Below are 22,800 nucleotides of genomic sequence, written 5' to 3' on the forward strand. Positions count from 1 at the left end.
CAGACAAATGGACAATAAAATTTGAGTTTCATAGAATTTTCATGTGTCATGAAATATTATACTTTTGATCATTTAAAATTATAAAAATCATTCTTTACTCATAGGTGATACAAAAACAATCTATGGGCTGGATTTAGCCTGTAGGTTGTACTTTGCAAATTACTGATACAAAAATATTTTCATCATCAAAGATAGTTCTCTTATAATATGCTGGTCTGGGGGGGAATTAAAGGGAGGGAAAAGATGATTTGGTGGCAGGGTCAGATAGCAAAGCAATGGGCTTTCAATATCTGATGTGGTATTATACGAATAATTAAGCTTATTTTATGACACCCTTAGAAGGCAGAATAAGATCCATAAAAAGGGAAGTTATAGTGAGATATATTTCAGTTGAATATAAAACTCACATTTAATAAGTTAGAGCTACTCAAAAATTGGTTCTGAACCCATTAGAATTAAGTTATTTCTACACAGTGTAAGAAAGTATTATCCACAGTGTCATTGAGTGACAAAAGAAAGCTGTTTACCCCCATTGGCCAGCTGTGATGGCCCACACCTGTGCTAGCATTACTTAATCCTAGCACTCAGGGAAGCTGAGATGGGTGGATTACCTGAAGCCAGGAGTTTTATTTTTGTTTTTGTTTTTTTTTTTGAGACAGAGCCTCAAGCTGTCACCCCGGGTAGTGCCGTGGCATCACAGCTCACAACAACCTCCAACACCTGGGCTCAAGCGATTCTCCTGCCTCTGCCTCCCAAGTAGCTGGGATTACAGGCACCTGCCACAACACCCGGCTAATTTTTTGGTTGCAGCCATCATTGTTGTTTGGCAGGCCTGGGGTGGATTCGAACCCACCAGCTCAGGTGTATATGGCTGGTGCCTTAGCTGCTTGAGCTACAGGCTCCGAGCTGAAGCCAGGAGTTTGAAACCAGCCTGAGCAAGAACAAGATAGAAGAAGAAGAACAAGAACAAGATAGAAGAAGAAAGAAGAAGAAGGAAGAGGAAGAAGGGAGAAGGAGGAGAAGAAGGGAGAAGGAGGAGGAGGAGGGAGGAGCAGGAAGGAGGAGAAAAGAGGAGGAAGAAGGAGGAAGGAGGAAGGAAGAAGGAAGAAGAAGAAGGAGGAGGAGGAGGAGAAGGAAGGGAGGGAGGAAGGAAGGAAGGAAAGAAAAAAATGTGGTGACATGCTACTTAGGAGGCTGACGCAGGAGGATTACTTCAGCCCAGGAATCTGAGGGTGCAGTGAGCCATGATGACACCACTGTACTCTAGCCTGGCTGACAAAGTGAGACTGTCTAAAAAAAGAAAAACAAAAACATGGCTTAGAAGTTTACACTGTTGAATTCTTGTTTTATTGCATTTTGATCAAAGAATGTGGACTACGAGATATCTTATTCTTAAATGAAGTATTATTTAAAATTACCCAAGATAATCCAAGGGTAGCGTGGGTGTGGGAGAAGTGCATGGGGGTACAGATGAAACAGGTTTGGTCAGCAGATAATAATGTGAAAGCTGAGTAACAAGTTCATGAAGTTTCACTACATTATTATCTCTACTTAGGTACATGCTTGAAATACGTAGTTTTCTAATAAGTGGTTTTTAAACACCTAAATAAAACAAAAAAGCATTTTCACAATAAAAAAAATTAAACCATATAAGCAAAGCAAAAAGTCTTTTTAGTCCCTTCTAATTCCTCCCCCCCTCCTTAAACATAACCACTGTTATCTGTTTGGTATGTATGCTTCTCATCCTTTTCCAGTTATTTGCACATGTATGTTCATGAATGAAGTATTCTTTCAGAAAACTTTATGAAAGTAGAGAAAATTGCATAATGAACCCCCATACTCCCTTATTTTATGGTCCATCTTGTTTTACTCCCCCCCATACAATTAGGAACCTAATATCAGATGTCATTTTATCTGTAAATATTTTAACATGCATCTCTACAATATAAAGACTTTAAAAAAATAGCCACAATCATCATACCTTAAGAAATTAACAGGAATTCCTTATTCTTACCAATACTATTAAACATTCATGCAGTGTTCAAATTTCCAATTATATCATAAATGTTATAAACTGTCTCCAGTTTCCATGAATCAGGATCCAAATAAGGTTCACACATCACAAGTGGATATCTCCAAATCTCTTGTAATCTACAGGTTTCTTTCTTTCTTTTTTTTTTGCAGTTTCTGGCTGGGGCTGGGTTTGAACCTGCCACCTCCAACATATGGGGCCAGTGACCTACCCCTTAGAGCCACAGGCACCGCCATACAGGTTTCTTCTTCTTTTTTCTTTCCTTGAAATTTATTTGTTGAAGGTACTGAGTAATTTGTCTTATAATATTTACCAAAGCCTGCATTTTCTGATTACATCTTCCTAGCATCACTTAATATGTTTTCTTGTTCTCTACAGTTTTGTATATTGTACTTTGCTCTGGTAGCCACCAGCCATTTATTTGCAGCTCACTGCTGAGTACTTGAAAGGTAGCTGCAAGTTGTAGAGAGGAGAGATACAGATGTGTAGTTATCTCTGTTTTCAAGGACTAGACTCATTAATTCTACAGGAGAAGTATTAAACAATGTATTCTAATTCTACCATTTCTCCTACTAATTGGATATAAGCCACAGAGCTCAAATAAGAAAAGACAGGATTCTGCTGGGGCGGTGGCTCACTCCTACAAAGTAGCACTCTGGGAGGCCAAGGCAGGTGGACTTCTTGAGCTCTGGAGTTCAAGACAAGCGTAAGGAAGAGTGAGACTCCATATCTACTAAAAGTAGGTTAAAAAAAAAAAAAAAAAAAGCCAGGCATGGTGGCACATGGCCTGTTGGAGGATGTCACAGGTGAAATAGATAAAGAATCTGGGTCTTGATGAGCCACACAATTGACAACCCACAGTCCCTCTACTGTCACATTTCTCGTGTGATATATATATTTACATTTTCCTAGTTTTTTTGGACAAAATCTGTAGGCATGAGGGTAGTTTCTAGGGCACTTTTGCTTTCCTGATATAATGTCCAGTTGAGACTGGTGCTGATCCGTCCCCCAATTTTTCTTGCTTCATATGCAGATAAAAGCAAGCAGCCACTTTGTACCCATGAGGGAAATGGCAAGAAAATTCATAGAGCTGTCAACCTCCACACTGCTCAGTTACTGAATGAACTCCACTAAACACCCACCACTTATGTTAAGAATAAATCTCTTATTCATTTATATCACTTTTAGTTGAGTAATCAGTTACTTGACGCTAAAACCCAATTGTAAAAGTTGTGACTAAGTTAAAAAAAAAAAAAGATTAAGAATCTATGAGATGACTCACATTTCTATTCCAACCTGAGTAATTCACCTCAGTGTAAATCCCTTAAATCTATATGCTAACAGCTGATGCTCAAAAAAATTCCTATTTGGCTGAGCTGAGAGGATCACTCGAGGCCAGGATTTTAAGACCAGCCTAGCAATAATACTCCATCTCCACAGAAAAATAAAAAAAAAATCAGCCAGGGGTGGTGGTATGTGCTTGTAGTTCTAATTATTGTGGAAGGTGAGGATCACTTGAGCCCAGGAATTCAAGGTTACAGTGAACTACGAGCATGTCACTGCACTCCAGTCTGGGTAACATAGCAAGACCCTGTCTCTAAATCAATAAATAAAAATTCCTACTATGATAAGCATTATTTTTATAACAAGAAAACCAAGAAGAGAAATTTACTCTCTTAAGCTAAAATTAAGATAAATCTAGAGATTAGGTCAAAAGTTATTTCCACTAATATTGTCCTGTAATCTAAGAATTATCTTTTCTACATTGGTTTTAGTTTTCTATTTTTTTTCTTTTCTTTTCTTTTTTTTTTTTTGAGACACAGCCTCAAGCTGTCACCCTGGGTAGAGTGTTGTGGCATCACAGTTAAAAGCAACCTCCAACTCCTGGGCTCAAGCGATTCTCCTGCCTCAGCCTCCCAAGTAGCTGGGACCACAGGCGTCCGCCACAACACCCGGCTATTTTTCAGTTGCAGCTGTCATTAATTATTGTTTGGAGGGCTTGGGCTGGATTCGAACCTGCCAGTTCAGGTGTATGTGGCTGGCGCCTTAGCCGCTTGAGCCGCAGGCACCAAGCCTGGTTTTCTATTCTTGAAGAGCAAACATTTTTGTTATCATTTGAAGTAACTATCAAAATAATTTTTTTTGGAAAGGAAATGTAACAAATTGCTCTTTATCAGAGAAGTGTTAATTCTTATTAAGAGTTTTTACTTATACATAACTAATTACCAATTTATTTCATCTAATAAAAAAGTTTATTATAGAGCTACTGAATTTGTTGTAGTGAACAAGAATTTTTTATCATATTGCTTATTTGTAAGCTAAACAGATTTTAAAACACTTAAAACTAAACATACAAAATAGAAATTACCTGGGAGGAAGATAGCCAACATAAAGGCAGCTCCCAAGTTACAAACATCCAACTAAGGCACCACTCATACTTTTCTGGAGGCTATTATTCCAACTTACATACAAATTCTATGTCAGAAGAAACCTATAGCATCTATCTCATTTATAACCTGGGACTGCTTATACATGTAACTATAACATTAAACACTTCATCTTCAAAGCTGTGACAGCTTTGGTTGATGCTGATCAATAAGGCTGTTTTTTTGTTTTGTTTTGTTTTTTTTGAGACAGAGCCTTACTATGTCACCCTTGACATACTGCTATGGCTTCACAGCTCACAGCAACCTCAAACTCTTAGGCCTAAACGATTCTCTTGCCTCAGCCTCCCAAGCAGCTGCGACTACAGGCGCCTGCCACAATGCCTGGCTATTTTTTGGTTGTATTTGTCATTTGTTTGTTTGGCAGGCCTGGGCTGGGTTTGAACCTGCCAGCTCTGGTGTATGTGGCTGGCGCCCTAGCTGCTGAGCCCAAGAGTTTGAGGTTGCTGTGAGCGATGGCACCATGGCAACTCTACCTAGAGAGACAAAGTGAGACTGCCTCAAAAAAAAAAAGTTTTGTTAAATAATTTGGTGTTTCACAAATAAAAGTGCTTTTGTAAGATGGCTCTGAGCATGGTATTAATGAAGATACTGCCATAATACTAAGGCGATATACCAAAAAGCTATAGATTCCATTCCATTTAAAATGAAAGTATCAAAAGCTTTATGGTGTTAACAATGTTACTTCTTGTGGGCAAATATTAACCTGTAATCACTATGAATGAAACATTATGAAAGAGCAACCTGTGAAGTAAAAAACTTGAGAGGGAAGATGTCCAATAAATTCTATCTAAAATCCTTTTGCAAATAGTATTACCTCTTCAGTTTAAAATAGTATCCTAATTAAACCATACAGGAAAAAGCTTTTGTGCAAATAGTCCATCTGGTCATTAAGAGTCATCACAATAACTTCCTGTTAGAGTGTTCCCTGCTGTGAACCCGTATCAGCAAAATTACAATACTAGTCATGAACAAATATTCATACTCTATTAAGAAACTTTAGCATTCAGCATAGACAAATGCCATTTATCTTTCTAAAGTCTTTCAACAACAATGAAATGGCTTTTTAATTGTTATTTATACTTATTCCTTCTTGTATTTTAAAGGAGATGGGAATTTTGAACCTTAGCCTTAAGTGCCTACTACCCTGTGTTTTAGGCACTAGGTTAAGTGATTTATATGCTTTATCTCATTTAATCCTCATAAGATCTGATGCTATGTATAATAATGTTTATGTTATGGATGAAAAAGTAGGCTCAAGAGAGGCTTGAGATTTTAAAAACGCTTGAAAATGTTTCTGTAATAGCCAAGTTCAAAAATTACTTGGAATGTGTTTGTTCTTGGCCTCTTTACTTCCAAGCTGTACTAGTATGCTGGGCCTAACTGTTCAATAGGGATATAAGTTGAAAGAACAGTTGCAAAAATGGTGCTTTTATATACAGAAATAAATTAGCAAGATGAATATTCATTTACCTTGAACATGAGAAATGAAGAACAGATAGGCTCCCAATAATTTGATGTAAATATATATCTGAGTCATTGTTCAATTTTAATGTCTCTTGTACACTGTCACCTTCAATAACTGGTCCTGCTACTTCACTAATTTAAATGACTATTATTTAATGATATTTTCTTGTAAAAGGCAGCAATGACTCCAATTCCCACTGCTTTCGCTTTACTCCTGAAAGACAAAAATATTAAGAAGGTAATGAACATAAAGTGAATTTTGGAAAGTTTTCAAAAACTGAGAGAAAAATAAATGTCCAAACACACCTTTAAACAATGAAACATATATATTTTTGAAATATATATATATATTTTTTTGTAGAGACAGAGTCTCACTGTACCGCCCTCGGGTAGAGTGCCGTGGCGTCACACGGCTCACAGCAACCTCTAACTCTTGGGTTTACGCGATTCTCTTGCCTCAGCCTCCCAAGCAGCTGGGACTACAGGCGCCCACCACAACACCTGGCTATTTTTCTGTTGCAGTTTGGCCGGGGCTGGGTCCGAACCCGCCACCCTTGGCATACGGGGCCAGCGCCCTACTCACTGAGCCACAGGCGCCGCCCTGAAATATATTTTTAAAGATTAAAGCTACTATTTTTTTTAATCCTTTTTTAAAAAGGTACTCTAATTTAAAAGCTTAAATAATTTAATAATAATTTACAACCTTTCCTGAACTCAGATTAGTAGTAAGTAAAACAAGAAAAGTACACTAAATAATCTCAGTAGTCTTTTTCTGGCTGCTTTAAAGTAATTAAGTTATTTTATTACTAAAAAAAAAATTCCTAAATATACTAAGAATAAAACAGGAAAGTCAAACATTAAATATAAGCTATCCATCAATATTCTTTCAAATTCTAGATGCAACAAAAATCCCTTAGATCTAATAATTTATTCTATAGATAGAAAAGATAGCCTATTAGAAAATTATGTATATTTTAAAAGTATTGTGTTTCATTATTAAAGCAAAAGCAAATGAAAATGTATCTTTTGTTTTTCCTTTTAAAAAATGCCAAAGTATTAAGAGGGTACAAATGTTTGTGGTTACATAGATCACTTTTGTAATGTTTCAGTCATTGCTCTAAGTATCCCCATCCCCCAAACAGTGTTCACTGCACCCAGTAGGTAGGCTTTTGTCCCTCCCCTCCTACTCCATCCCCCCTGCTTGATTTCTACTAAGTTTTATATTCCTCCGTCATGTGTGTGCTCATCGGTTAGTTCCAGTTTAATAGCAGCTATGTATGGTGTTTGTTTTTCCATTCTTGTGGTACTTCACTGAGGATAATGGTCTCCAAAATGTATCTTAAATAAAATTGTTTTCCTCAAATACTGTAAATCTGACTTACTGAGCTTTTAATAAGGATGACATGAATGACCTTTCCAATTAAGATCTAGTGATAACTAATATAGACAGAACTTTAAAGGCCTCAGAGTAAAATAGGTACATAAGTAACAGGGAAAAAAAGGCTCGTTTGTATCAAGACAAATACAATTCTATTTTTCCTCCATCCTTATTGTTTCCAGCACTTTGATTTTCTTGACTTTAGCCTCAACTATGAATGAAAAAGGTTTTGCTTATTTATGATACAGTCACACCTGAGCTTTCTGTTTTATCTACCTAAAATTTTTACATTTTATCTGGATATGGTGGCTCTATAATCCAAGCACTTTGAGAGGTCTAGATGGGAAGATCACTTGAGGCCAGGAGTTCCAAATCAGCCTTAACTGAGCAAGAACAAGACCCTGTCTCTACTAAAAATAGAAAAATTAGCCAGGCATAGTGGTGTGCCCATAGTTCCAGCTACTCGACAGGCTGAAGCAGAAGGATTGCTTGAGCCCATGAGTTTGAGGTTGCAGTGAACTATGATGATACCATGGCATTCTAGCCAGAGTGACAGAGACCCTGTCTCCAAAAACATAAATAAATAAATTAAATTAATTTTTGAGACTTCAATGAACTCTCCAAGGGTATGTATTGAGACTTTAAGGATTTATCCAAGATCACACAGCTGGTAAGTGGGAGGGTTATAATTCAAGGAAATCTGATTCCAGATTCCAATTATTAACTACTACCTTATGCTGTCCCACTGGACATTTTGTGTATATTATATATTGTAAGATATGTTATAAACTATTTAGGCAAACCTGGTACAATAAAACTTCCCGCCTCTCATGCAATTTTATAACACACTTGCCCACCTAGCACAGGAAGTAAAAGGTGCTACCCATGACAATACCATCTGCAAAAAATTTTTACAGACAAAAAACCTGTGATGAATTGTATGTACCAGGTGCAGTGGCTCACACCTGTAACCTTAGTACACTGGGGGGCTAAGGTGGGAGAATGGCTTGAGCCCAAGAGTTTAGGCTGCTGTGAGCTATGACGCCAGAGCACTCAACACCAGGGCGAATGAGTGAAACTCTGTCTTAAAAAAAAAAAAAAAATCATATGGAGAACAGCCATCAAATCTTAGCTGACTACAAGCTCAATATATTATCAGTACTGATAATAACTGCTAAGACATGGATCAATTTTATCAAGCATCAATAGAAACACACTGCTATAATAAAGAGAATAACCACCTTACTTTATTTCACCTGGTCAGGCTTGTTAAGCACTGTAAAGATGAATGAAGGGAATTCAAAGGACACAGAAACTAATCTGCTTGAGATACAAGGAAAAGAACCAGAGCATAAAAGGAACAAAGTCTGAATGCATTTTTGTCAAGGACATGACCAACGTAACAGACACCTTCCAATGATGAAGTCTTATGTGAACACTGTTTTTCCCATTGAATAATTTATTCCCTAAATGTTTATTAAGTTCCTGTGTCATACAAGATTCTCTATTAGACACCAGGAATACAATGTTGAGAGCAAAAGAGATCCTGCCTTCAAGGAGTTCATAGTTATTAAAAAAGACAATCAAGATATTCAGACACTGAACAAGACAATACAAATTTTACATAATCATAACTTGCAGTAAATGTGAAGGCCGAAAAGCACCAAGTCCTGGAGCACTAGGGGCAGTGACTTGATCTAATGTAGATAGAGGAGTTGAGGGAAGCAATGCTGAGAAGTGACATTTAAGTTGAGATCTGAAGACTAAAGAGTTAGCCAGGTGAAGAAAGGGTTAAAGGTCCAGGCACAGGATAAAGCCTGTGGTAAGATACCAAGGCAGAGAAAAGCAAAAGAGTAAGTGATAGTGTGGTGGTTTAGGTCGAAGAGAGAGAAGACAAAGACCAGGTCAAGCACAATCAGATGAAGATCTGGTTTCTATGTACTGGACTGGAGGTGGCAAAAGCAATGACCAGTAGGAAAAATACTGTGGAAATTTAGGAGAGTGACAACAGTGGTTAAGATTAGGGTGGTGATGGGGGTGGTACAGTGGATGGATTCAGGATATACTTCAAAAGTAGAATAATGGTACATAGTAATGGATTGGATCTGGGATAAGGGAGAGTGAGAGGTCAAAGAAGATTCCTAGTTTCAATAATGAACAATTACTGAAATGAAAATAAGTGGATTTTTTAAGAAATGAAGAGATCAAAAGTTCAAATTTAAACATTTGAGATTACCCAAAGGAAATATCTAAATGGGCATTTGATTCTGAAACTTAGAGGAAAACACTTGAAGCTAAAGATATTATCTGTTGGCTTGGTGCCTGTAGCTCAATGATTAGGGCACTGGCCACATGCACAGAGGCTGGTGGGTTCGAACCCGGCCCAGGCCATATAAACAACATTGACAACAACAAAAAATAGCCAGATGTTGTGGTGAGCGCCTGTAGTCCCAGCTATTTGGGAGACTGAGGCAAGAGAATTGCTTAAGCCCAAGAGTTTGAGGTTGTTGTAAGCTGTGATGCCATGGCATGCTACTGAGGGTGACATAGTGAGACTCTGTCTCAAAAAAAAAAAAAAAAAAAAAAGATAGCTGTCAACACCCTAGAGATATTCAAAGCTTTGGCTCTGGCTGAGATAGCCTTCTTAGAGTAAAAAGAGACAAGGGCTGCAGAACACTATTCACTTAAAAATTACATTGATAAGTGCATTAATACTACATACATTTATGTAGTATTCAGAGATAAAGGAAGTTCATGGTCCAGGATCCATCATGTATAATATTTGTGGTATATATTACCATAGCGGAATAGATTACTATTCACAAGTGATATATATATATATATATATTTTTTTTTTTTTGTAGAGACAGAGTCTCACTTTATGGCCCTCGGTAGAGTGCCGTGGCCTCACACAGCTCACAGCAACCTCCAACTCCTGGGCTTAAGCGATTCTCTTGCCTCAGCCTCCCGAGTAGCTGGGACTACAGGCGCCCGCCACAACACCCGGCTACACAAGTGATATTTTTAATAGTTAAAAGTGGAACCTAATTCCCTCTCTTGAATGTGGACTGGACTTAGTGACTCATTTCTAACAAAGTAAGATGGAAACAACAGTGTGATTTCCACGATGAGGCCATAAAAGGTACTTCATCTTCTCCTTGCACTCTCTTAAAACACTCACGTTAGGAAAGCCAGCTGTGTTAGGAAAGCCAGCTGCCATGTCATAAGCACATGCAAGGAGCCTTACAGAGAGGTCCATGTGAGAAGGAACTGAGGCCTCCTGCCAACAGTCATGTCAGTGAGCCACCCTGGAAGTGGATCTTCAGCCCAAGGGAAGCTTTCAGGTGACCACAGCTTCATAGACACCTTAACTACAATTTCATGAGAACTGTAAGCTAGGACCACCCTGATGAATTCTTGATTCTCAGAAGATGTATGAGATAGTAAATATTGGTTGTTTTAAGCTGTTACATTTGGGGTAATCTGTTGAGCAGAAATAGAAAATTAGTATGGGGCAGCGCCTGTGGCTCAAGGAGTAGGGCGCTGGTCCCATATGCCAGAGGTGGCGGGTTCAAACCCAGCCCTGGCCAAAAACCACAAAAAAAAAAAAAAGACAGAAAATTAGTATGACCATTACCAGAAATTGGTCAAAAAAGGGCCAGGCACAGTGGCTCACACCTGCAATCCCAGCACTCTGAGAGGCCACGGCAGGAGGATCACTTGAGCTCAGGAGTTTGAGGCCTGTCTGAGTAGGAGCAAGACCCTGTCTCTACTAACATTAAAAAAAAAAATTAGCCAGGTGTGGCAGGCACCTGTATTCCCAGCTACTCAAGAGGCCGAGGCAGGAGGATCCCTTGAGCCCAGGAGTTTGAGGTTACTGTGAGATGGGCTGATGTTATGGTATTCTAGCCTAGGTCCTTATCTCGCCCCATTACATATGGAGGCCCCAATGAGATCCCTGGGTTTTAACCCAGGCTACAGCCACTGGTTGTGGCTAGGGCACAAGAGCCAGTTTTCCCCTAGGGGAAGTCTGCTGAGAATTTCTCAGCCTCTGGTGAAAGATTGACTCTGTCCCCCTACCCCAATCTACCAAATTAATAAACTAAATTTGGGCACTAATAGTCATCTGGTCTGGAATCCTTACTGGTATGTCTGTTCTGATCTGGGACACCCAGAGGCTGGATGTGGCCAGAGATTGGGTGTTTGCAGCCTTTTATTAAACTGTTCTGGTATTTGCAGCCCTGTATTAGACTGTTCTGTTATTTGCAGTCTTTATTGGGTTTTCTGGCATTTGCAGTCTCTATTAGGCTGTTCTGGTATTTGCAGTCGACTGCTCTGGTTTTGGTTTTGTGTGTCTTGCGTGTGTTTTGTGTTATGTGTATGTGCCCCTGTTAGCCTGTTCTGGTATTAGCAGTCTTTTGGACTGTTTGGATTTAGGTATTTTGTGTTTTTGTATGATCTGTGTTATGTATGAGTAAGACAGCGAAAGAGTTTGGATGTGATTCGATAAAGAAAAAAGCCCTGAGGCTACAGAATCCATGTGGGCCTCCACCTGTGGTTCCACGACTTTATCATATGGCTTAGTGGTGGGTCCCCTGGGGCAACCTGGAATGGGATTTTTACATCTCCGACTATGCCAAGTTAGAGTTTTCATTCCTTTGGGGACGTGGTCAGGAAGGCATCTGAGTGGAAGTCAGATGTGGCTCCGCACCTGGCTGATTTCGTGTCCGTCTGTCCCCGCTGTTCTCCATGCCTGATCTATGTCTCTTGTGCAGGAAACTCTAAGAATTTCATCCTGTGGAAACTAGCCTTTTTACCTTCTTTATGTCTCCTCCTATGTCTCCCACGGCCTGCGACATGGCTTTCCGGGTGAGTTGGACTTTGCTATACAGTGTCATTCTGCAATCTTGGTCTGCTTGGTAGCATGCTGCGCTGACTGGCTACTATCTTTCTCACATGGCCCTTTTGTACTTTCCCATTTTTATCTTGACACTGTGGTATAAATGACCCACCTGTGTCAGGGACCCTCTCTTTTCCAGCAATTAAAGAGTTAATACAGGGGAGACTTCTGTCTTGGGCCTTTGCCTTTGCCAGAAGCTCCGGTACTTTTTACTCCTTCTGTATTCCTTTCTGTCTAATAAAATCCTGTCTCACCACTGATCTGTAGTCAGTGGGTTCATCCTTCAAATCCCCAAGACCAAGGACTTACTGAAGAAAGAAATTCCAGTAAGAAGGCGGAGCAAGATGGCAGCCGAGTAACAGCTTCCTTGCATCTGGGCACCGTGAGTCTGGGGATATAGGACTCCAGGCATCTCTGGCTGGTGGGATCTGCCTATCATCACCCCTGAGAGGATACAGGGAGTCAGGGAGAGACTTCTGGACCCCAAGAGGAGGACTAAAACGGTGGAAACAGGCAAGTGGTCGCGTGTGTTCAATCCATCTAAACCCGCCCGCAACTGTAAGTTCAGTAGCAGCGAGACTGCAAACCAGAAAGGCCTTACCTGTGAACTGTTTTGGTATCTTTGGACTTGGCACTCAGCAGAACTGCTTTGGGGAGAGCCTGAGCGGGAGTGCGGAGAACTTTGGCCTTTGTCTAGGGCCCCAGTCTGAGCCGCTGAGCCAGACGGAGCTAATAGTGTTTGGCTCTGGGTCACAGGCAGACATTGTGAGCGATCTCGGCCCCCGCAAGCTCCGCCCTCAGGGTCGCAGAGCTGGAATTGGGTGGGAGCTGGTAACCTAGCGACCAAGTAGCCTAAGGGCGGGGTCTGAGCCGCCTTGCAGCCCTAACCCTCGGGGGCAGAGGGAGACCAGTTTTGACACACAGGGTAAGTGGATAGCCACTTCAGCAGTGATTCCAGCAACAAGCACTTCCCTGAGAAAGCTTCTGCTCAGTAAGTGAACAAGTTCAAAGTGCCTTTTAAGTGGGCTGAAGAGAGATTTAGCGTGTCTACCTGCTGGGGTTTGAGAAACTAGCAGCCTCCAGTCGTATCAGAACTGTGATTAATATCTCATACCCCAGAAGACCACGTGTTGCCCAGACAATATTCAATAACATATACAAACTGCTCTGTTTTTGGTTGTGTTTTTTTTTTTTTTTTGGTTTGGTTTTTTTTTTTGTTTATTTTGATGTTGTGGATTGTTGTTTTGTTTTTTAAGTTCAACCTTTTCCATACAGATCCTTTTTCTTTCTCAATTTCTCTAGTTTAATTATAATTTCCCATTGCTGCCTATTTCAATAATTAGAACTTCATTTTTGTTAGTGTTTCTAACGCTATTATTTGGTTTTTCCAGCCAATTTTATCCCGTAAAGTTTTCTGTTTTGGTTTGATTTACAGCATTTTTGTCTTTCCTCTCTACTTGGTAGAGGTGGGGTACTGTGTCTGATCAGGTTAGCAAAGAGCTGCTGACCTCAAGGGAACCACCCAACTGGGCACCCCCAGAAGGTGTTTTGTTTTTTTTTTAAGGTTGTATCAAAGTAACCTACTGTACACCTATATTGCTCTGTCTCCCTCTTTCTGTGCCTCTCTTCTTTTTGTCAATATTCCTTTTACCCACCCCCTCTCCTTTCTCTATTTTTATTATTATTTTTTTTATCACTTGGTCCTCCTTTCTTTCATCCCTTTTTTGCTCTTAAACCTTCTCACCCTTCTGGTCCTGTAACCCTTAGTCCACAGGCACGAGACCTTAAAGAGCAAGGGGAAGTGAAAGGAAAATTAGGGCAAGGAAACAGATAAAAGAAATCACCCAGGAGGAAGAATCAGCAGAAAACTCCAGGCAACATGAAGAACCAGTCCAGAACAACCCCGCCAAAGGACCATGAGGTAGCTACTGCAGAGGATTCCACCTATACAGAAATGTTAGGAATGACAGAAAGGGAATTTAGAATACACATGTTGAAAACAATGAAAGAAATGATGGAAACAATGAAGGAAACTGCTAATAAAGTGGAAAATAACCAAAAGGAAATCCAAAAACGGAATCAAATCAGAGATGAACGATATGAAGAATATAAAAAGGATATAGCAGAGCTGAAGGAAATGAAACAGTCATCAGGGAACTTAAAGATGCAATGGAAAGTATCAGCAACAGGTTAGACCATGCAGAAAAAAGAATTTCAGAGGTAGAAGACAAAGTTTTTGAGATAACTCAGATAGTAAAAGAGGCAGAAAAGAAGAGAGAGAAAGCAGAACGTCCACTGTCAGAATTATGGGACTTTATGAAGCGTTCCAACATACGAGTTATAGGAATTCCAGAAGGGGAAGAAGAATGCCCCAGAGGAATGGAAGCCATACTAGAGAATATTATAAAAGAAAATTTCCGAAATATCACCAAAGATTCTGACACACTGCTTTCAGAGGGCTATCGACCCCAGGTCGCCTCAACTCTAACCGAGCTTCTCCAAGACACATTGTGATGAACCTGTCCAAAGTCAAGACAAAAGAAAAGATTCTGCAAGCTGCCAGGAGTAAGCGCCAGTTGACCTACAGGGGCAAATCCATCAGAGTGACCGCAGACTTCTCTAATGAAACTTTCCAAGCAAGAAGACAATGGTCATCTACCTTTAATCTACTTAAACAGAACAATTTCCAGCCCAGAATTCTGTACCCTGCTAAGCTAAGCTTCAAAATTGACGGAGAAATCAAATCATTTTCAGATATACAAACATTGAGGAAATTCGCCACAACAATACCAGCTCTACAGGAAATACTTCAACCTGTTCTGCACACTGACCACCACAATGGATCAGCAGCAAAGTAAGAACTCAGAAATTAAAGGACAGAACCAAACCTCCACACTGATGCAAAAGATAAAACTAAGCAATGGACTCTCACAAAATAAGACGAATAGAATACTACCACACTTATCAATTATCTCAATAAATGTTAATGGCTTGAATTCCCCACTGAAGAGACATAGATTGGTTGACTGGATTAAAAAACACAAGCCATCCATTTGCTGTCTGCAAGAAACACACCTGGCTTCAAAAGACAAATTAAAGCTCCGAGTCAAGGGTTGGAAGATAATTTTTCAGGCAAATGGAATTCAGAAGAAAAGAGGAGTTGCAATCTTATTTTCAGGTACATGTGGATTTAAAGCAACTAAAGTCAAAAAAGACAAAGATGGTCACTTTATATGGGTCAAGGGAAAACTACAACAAGAAGACATTTGAATTCTAAATATCTATGCACCCAATTTAAATGCTCCCAGATTCTTGAAACAGACCTTACTCAGTCTGAGCAATATGATATCTGATAATACCATAATAACAGGGGACCTTAACACTCCTCTTACAGAGCTGGACAGATCCTCTGAACAGAAATTAAACAAGGATATAAGAGACTTAAATGAGACCCCAGAACAACTGTGCTTGATAGACACATACAGAACACTCCATCCCAAAGATAAAGAATATACATTCTTCTCATCACCCCATGGAACATTCTCCAAAATTGATCATATCCTAGGACACAAAACAAATATCAACAGAATCAAAAGAATTGAAATTTTACCTTGTATCTTCTCAGGAATAAGGCACTAAAGGTGGAACTCAACTCTAACAAAAATGCTCGACCCCACCCAAAGGCATGGAAATTAAACAATCTTTTGTTGAATAACAGATGGGTGAAGGAAGAAATAAAACAGGAAATCATTAACTTCCTTGAGCATAACAACAATGAAGACACAAGCTACCAAAACCTGTGGGATACTGCAAAAGCAGTTTTGAGAGGAAAATTCATCGCTTTAGATGCCTACATTTGAAAAACAGAAAGAGAGCACATCAACAATCTCACAAGAGATCTTATGGAATTGGAAAAAGAAGAACAATCTAAACCTAAACTCAGTAGAAGAAAAGAAATATCCAAAATCAAATCAGAGATCAATGAAATTGAAAACAAAAGAATCATTCAGAAAATTAATGAAACAAGGAGTTGGTTTTTTGAAAAAATAAATAAAATAGATAAACCATTGGCCAGACTAACGAGGAATAGAAAAGTAAAATCTCTAGTAACCTCAATCAGAAATGATAAAGGGGAAATAACAACTCATCCCACAGAGATACAAGAGATCATCTCTGAATACTACCAGAAACTCTATGCCCAGAAATTTGACAATGTGAAAGAAATGGATCAATATTTGGAATCACACCCTCTCCCTAGACTCAGCCAGGAAGAAATAGAGCTCCTGTACAGACCAATTTCAAGCACTGAGATCAAAGAAACAATAAAAAATCTTCCAACCAAAAAATGCCCTGGTCCAGATGGCTTCACTCCAGAATTCTATCAAACCTTCAAGGAAGAGCTTATTCCTGTACTGCAGAAATTATTCCAAAAAACTGAGGAAGAAGGAATCTTCCCCAACACATTCTATGAAGCAAACATCACCCTGATACCAAAACCAGGAAAAGACCCAAACAAAAAGGAGAATTTCAGACCAATCTCACTCATGAACATAGACGCAAAAATTCTCCACAAAATCCTAGCCAATAGATTACAGCTTATCATCAAAAAAGTCATTCATCATGATCAAGTAGGCTTCATCCCAGGGATGCAAGGCTGGTTTAACATACACAAGTCTATAAACGTTATCCACCATATTAACAGAGGCAAAAATAAAGATCATATGATTCTCTCAATAGATGCAGAAAAAGCATTTGATAAAATCCAGCATCCTTTTCTAATTAGAACACTGAAGAGTATAGGCATAGGTGGCACATTTCTAAAACTGATTGAAGCTATCTATGACAAACCCACAGCCAATATTTTACTGAATGGAGTAAAACTGAAAGCTTTTCCTCTTAGAACTGGAACCAGACAAGGTTGTCCTCTGTCACCTTTACTATTCAACGTAGTGCTGGAAGTTCTAGCCAATACAATTAGGCAAGACAAGGAAATAAAGGGAATCCAAATGGGAGCAGAGGAGATCAAACTCTCCCTCTTTGCTGACGACATGATCTTATACTTAGAGAACCCCAAAGACTCAACCACAAGACTCCTAGAAGTCATCAAAAAATACAGTAATGTTTCAGGATATAAAATCAATGTCCACAAGTCAGTAGCCTTTGTGTACACCAATAACAGTCAAGATGAGAAGCTAATTAAGGACACAACTCCCTTCACCATAGTCTCAAAGAAAATGAAATACCTAGGAATATACCTAACGAAGGAGGTGAAGGACCTCTATAAAGAGAACTATGAAATCCTCAGAAAGGAAATAGCAGAGGATATTAACAAATGGAAGAACATATCATGCTCATGGATGGGAAGAATCAACATTGTTAAAATGTCTATACTTCCCAAAGCAATCTACCTATTCAATGCCATTCCTATCAAAATAGCAACATCGTACTTTCAAGATTTGGAAAAAATGATTCTGCATTTTGTATGGAACCGGAAAAAACCCCGTATAACTAAGGCAGTTCTCTGTAACAAAAATAAAGCTGGGGGCATCAGCATACCAGATTTTAGTCTGTACTACAAAGCCATAGTGCTCAAGACAGCATGGTACTGGAACAAAAACAGAGACATAGACACTTGGAATCGAATTGAAAACCAAGAAATGAAACGAACATCTTACAACCACCTAATCTTCGGTAAACCAAACAAGAACATACCTTGGGGGAAAGACTCCCTATTCAATAAATGGTGTTGGGAGAACTGGATGTCTACATGTAAAAGACTGAAACTGGACCCACACCTTTCCCCACTCACAAAAATTGATTCAAGATGGATAAAGGACTTAAATTTAAGGCATGAAACAATAAAAATCCTCCAAGAAAGCATAGGAAAAACACTGGAAGATATTGGCCTGGGGAAAGACTTCATGAAGAAGACCGCCATGGCAATTGCAACAACAACAAAAATAAACAAATGGGACTTCATTAAACTGAAAAGCTTCTGTACAGCTAAGGAGACAAGAACCAAAGCAAAGAGACAACCTACACAATGGGAAAGGATATTTGCATATTTTCAATCAGACAAAAGCTTGATAACTAGGATCTATAGAGAACTCAAATTAATCCACATGAAAAAAGCCAACAATCCCTTGTATCAATGGGCAAGAGACATGAATAGAAGTTTCTCTAAAGACGACAGACGAATGGCTAACAAACACATGAAAAAATGTTCATCATCTCTATATATTAGAGAAATGCAAATCAAAACAACCCTGAGATATCATCTAACCCCAGTGAGAATGGCCCACATCACAAAATCTCAAAACTGCAGATGCTGGCGTGGATGTGGAGAGAAGGGAACACTTGTACACTGCTGGTGGGACTGCAAACTAGTACAACCTTTCTGGAAGGAAGTATGGAGAAACCTCAAAGCACTCAAGGTAGACCTCCCATTTCATCCTGCAATCCCATTACTGGGCATCTACTCAGAAGGAAAGAAATCCTTTTATCATAAGGACACTTGTACTAGACTGTTTATTGCAGCTCAATTTACAATCGCCAAAATGTGGAAACAGCCTAAATGCCCACCAACCCAGGAATGGATTAACAAGCTGTGGTATATGTATACCATGGAATACTATTCAGCCATTAAAAAAATGGAGACTTTACATCCTTCGTATTAACCTGGATGGACGTGGAAGACATTATTCTTAGTAAAGCATCACAAGAATGGAGAAGCATGAATCCTATGTACTCGATTTTGATATGAGGACAATTAATGACAATTAAGGTTATGGGGGGGAAGCAGAAAGAGGGACGGAGGGAAGGGGGTGGGGCCTTGGTGTGTGTCACACTTTATGGGGGCAAGACATGATTGCAAGAGGGACTTTACCTAACAATTGCAATCAGTGTAACCTGGCTTATTGTACCCTCAATGAATCCCCAACAATAAAAAAAAAAAAAAAAAAAAGAAAGAGTTAATACAAAGTTTGTTAAAACTGTTCCTCTTTTTGGCTGCTAAAAACTGTGGTTGCTATGTTACAAATAGCCTTGAGATAAGGTGCCTACACTCAGCAGAAGAGCCAAGGTCAATTACTCATTTAGAACTAAAGAAAAAAAAGAGTCCTCTTTACTTTTTCAAACAGCAGCCACTTGGCATTACTCTTTTTGGCTCTTATTCTGCCGATCCCAGGGTCCCCAGAGAACCTGGAGCCCTCAGGAGACTGCTGACGATCACTCCTAAATTCACCTGTGAGTCCACCTCCAGAGGTAAGCCACTTTAACATCTATTTTTGGCTAGTGTTTGCAGACGTTAATGTAACTATTGATGGTATTTTTCTTGTGCTTTTTTTTTTTTTTTTTTTTTTTTGCAGTTTTTGGCCAGGGTCGGGTTTGAACCCACCACCTCCGGCATATGAGGCCGGTGCCCTACTCTTTTGAGCCATAGGCACCACCATCTTGTGCATATTTGTTGTGGATTGTTATGAAGATATATAACTTTTTGTTGAATTCAATTGTTGTAATTTGTGTAGAGCCCTTAGGAACCTCTGAGGGAAGGCCAAAGAGACAGGAACTTTGGACAGGGACCCAGGGTTGCCGGCATATTGACCTGTCAGAAGCTCTTGAAGGCGTGTGTAGGTAGAACGACCTGACCAGTGGAGAGTCTCAGGCCTACGGGCCTATCAGGGGCTCCCAGAAATGTGTGTTAACACCCATCACCAGAAATGCCACTGGAATCAAAGCGGAGGTCTAATCAACCCCCAGGGTGTTTGATCACCCACAGGCCTGTTAAAGTGTATAAGAGTGTGTTCTGGTACTGGTTCTGAGGGTACGGGAGTGTGAAAGTAAGTGTGGATTATTTATTTTTATTTTTATTTTTTTTTAGAGACAGAGTTTCACTTTGCCGCCCTGGGTAGAGTGCTGTGGCATCACAGCTCACAGTAACCTCCAGCTCTTGGGCTTAGGCGATTCTCCTGCCTCAGCCTCCCGAATAGGTGGGACTACAGGCACCCCCCACAATGCCCAGCTATTTTTTGTTGCTGTTTGGTGGGGCCGGTGCCCTACTCACTGAGCCACAGGCACCGCCCACAATTTTCTTTTTTCTAAGTTTAGAGTTAAAAATAAAAGGAACCAGTGAGTAGGGGAGAGTGAAAGATGTGTAGAAAGACATGGGTATAGGGTGGCGCCTGTGGCTCAGTGGGTAGGGCTCCGGCCCCATATACAGAGGATGGAGGGTTGAAACCTGCCCCGGCCAAACTGCAACAAAAAAATAGCCGGTGGTGCCTGTACTCCCAGCTACTCGGGAGGCTGAGGCAAGGGAATCGCCTAAGCCCAGGAGTTGGAGGTTGATGTGAGCTGTGACACTACAGCACTTTACTGAGGGTGATAAAGTGAGACTCTGTTTCTACAAAAAAAAAAAAAAAAAAAAGACAGCACCTGTGGCTCAAACAGTAGGGCCCCAGCCAAAAATAGGAAAGGAAAGGAAGGGAAGAAAGACATGGGCATAAACATGTACTTTTGATAAAGAAGGATAAAAGAAAAGAGAATAATTTTGTGTAAGAAAAAAAAATCTTGTGTGAAAACTTTTTGTCTTAAAGTACTAAGACAAAGAAGATTTAAGGGTGGCACATGTGGCTCAAGGAGTAGGGCGCCAGCCCCATATACTGGGGTGGCGTGTCAGAGCCCTGTCCTGGCCAAAAAACTGCAAAAAAAAAGATGATTTAAGACAAAAATGAAGGATTTTAAATTGTTGAAAGATGGTGCATTTAAGTTGTAAATGTTAATAAAGAATTTAAAAGGAATTTCAAAATGTAATAATTTAGTTGTTTAAATTGTTAGGGAAACTGAATCTTCGTCAAAAAAAAACAATTCTTGCTTTTTAACCCTTCTAATTATCTGTTTAATTATCAGTGAATAATTGGCTTCATAGTGAACTGGGATCCTGCTTTGTAGGAAATATATTTTTGAGAGCAAGAGCAATTGGAAAGGAAAATGGCATTGTATAAGGAAAGAATCTTGTGTAATAAATTTGTCCTGAAACAGAATGGTTGTATAAGAAAGTGAAAGGCAGGGCAAAGGTTAAAGAAAGTTTAGAATGTTTATAGACTGTGCAGATTAAATTAAGCTCATAAAAGGGAACTGGAGTTTACACGTGATCCAGTTAACTATGTATTTCTTCTAAAAATCTTTTGGCTCGTAATCTTCTTTGAACAAATGTTTTAAGCCTCTGATACTTGACAAACCTTCCAAAGTCAAAACTCTAAATTTGGAGCTCAGCACCTGTAACACAGTGGTTGCAGCGCTGGCCACACAAACCAAGGCTGGGCCAACTAAACAACAAAAACACAACTCTAAATTTAGTCTTTTTGAAATATTAAAACCACTGAAAACCTGAGGAAAACAAATTGGACTTGTATGATTCATTAAAATGTATAGGAAACATCAAATATGATGAAATGATAATTAATTTTGTATGAATTATGTTTGTATGCATGTTCCAATATTATAAGACATTGGTCTATCCTTAAGTATAAGACATTAATCTGTCCTAAAGTATAAAATATTAGTCTATCTAAATGTATATTAGCAGATAATTTTAATTCATCAAAAAGAGAGAAAAATACTGAGAGACTGACAAATTCTCTCGAATTCAAATTTTTGATGTCTTTGGAAATTGAGTACCTTTGGACTAAAAAAAGACTTCCAGAATTTTCATTGAAAAGGTAACATGTCTATGAGTATTGCTAACCTAGCTTCAAACAGAAAAGAAATCAGTTATGTGGAACTAAGCTAATTTGTTATAGTTTTTGTTTGAAATATTGCTGATTTTTTCTGTGTTCTGTTTTTCAGAAGTCAAGAAAACCATTTTTTATCTTTTGAGCTATTCATAGCTTTTCAAGCAACGTATGTACTTATGAGCAGAATTTGAAACATGTATTTTTTCTCTCTCCTTAATTTCTTTGAAATTTAAAAGCCATTTGTAAGTATTCTTAATTTCTGACAATACAGTTATTTGCATAAGTTCAATAATTGTTCTACAGAACATAATGTAGGCACTGGTTATTTTACCAAGGCTTTGGCTGGAATAGCATTTTCCAGAGGTGTCCAGACTGCATTAAGGAATTGAGTTTGACTTTATAAGGCCAATAAAAAGCCCTTTGGAAAAACTGGGGCCAGATACCCATCAATGTTATTTCCTGATCTGTGGTAAGTAATGAAGGAGGCTTTCTGACAGGTCTGGGATTCAAAATGTGCTTGCGGACCTCAAGAGAAGAGACATTTACCCAATGCATACAGGTATCTAACGGCACAGATGAAACCTGGGCTCGTGAAAGGCTTTAAGTCCAACAGAGATCCTTATAAAAGATTCCAGCAAAGCCAATTTTAAAGGAGAGCCTAAATGGCTAATAATTATTCTTACAGCACTTTATGCAAACAGCCAAACCCAGTATACTGAAGGTACAGTTCATTTTAGCAACTGAGTTGATTCTGCTAGAATTTTCTTTGGTGAAAGGGGAAATTGGAGAGAGAAAAATAGTCCAAGAAAAAAAAAGGCTGTGGCCCACCTATACTGTTCACTCATAAA

General features: G+C 39.2%; 1 protein-coding gene across 4 annotated transcripts in view; it reads right to left on the reverse strand.

Annotated features, from left to right (window-relative positions):
* Nucleotides 1-22,800, reverse strand: part of BMPR1A (bone morphogenetic protein receptor type 1A) — a 191,765-nt gene that overhangs the window by 56,537 nt on the left and 112,428 nt on the right. For all 4 annotated transcript variants that reach the window (XM_053583813.1, XM_053583814.1, XM_053583812.1 and 1 more), the window contains exon 3: nucleotides 5,950-6,157. In XM_053583813.1, the coding sequence (XP_053439788.1) occupies nucleotides 5,950-6,016 (67 nt within the window). In that variant the 5' untranslated portion in view covers nucleotides 6,017-6,157. The remainder of the gene's footprint in view (nucleotides 1-5,949; nucleotides 6,158-22,800) is intronic.

The sequence above is a fragment of the Nycticebus coucang genome, chromosome 3 (assembly GCF_027406575.1).
Source record: "Nycticebus coucang isolate mNycCou1 chromosome 3, mNycCou1.pri, whole genome shotgun sequence".
NCBI classification, from domain to species: Eukaryota; Metazoa; Chordata; class Mammalia; order Primates; family Lorisidae; genus Nycticebus; species Nycticebus coucang.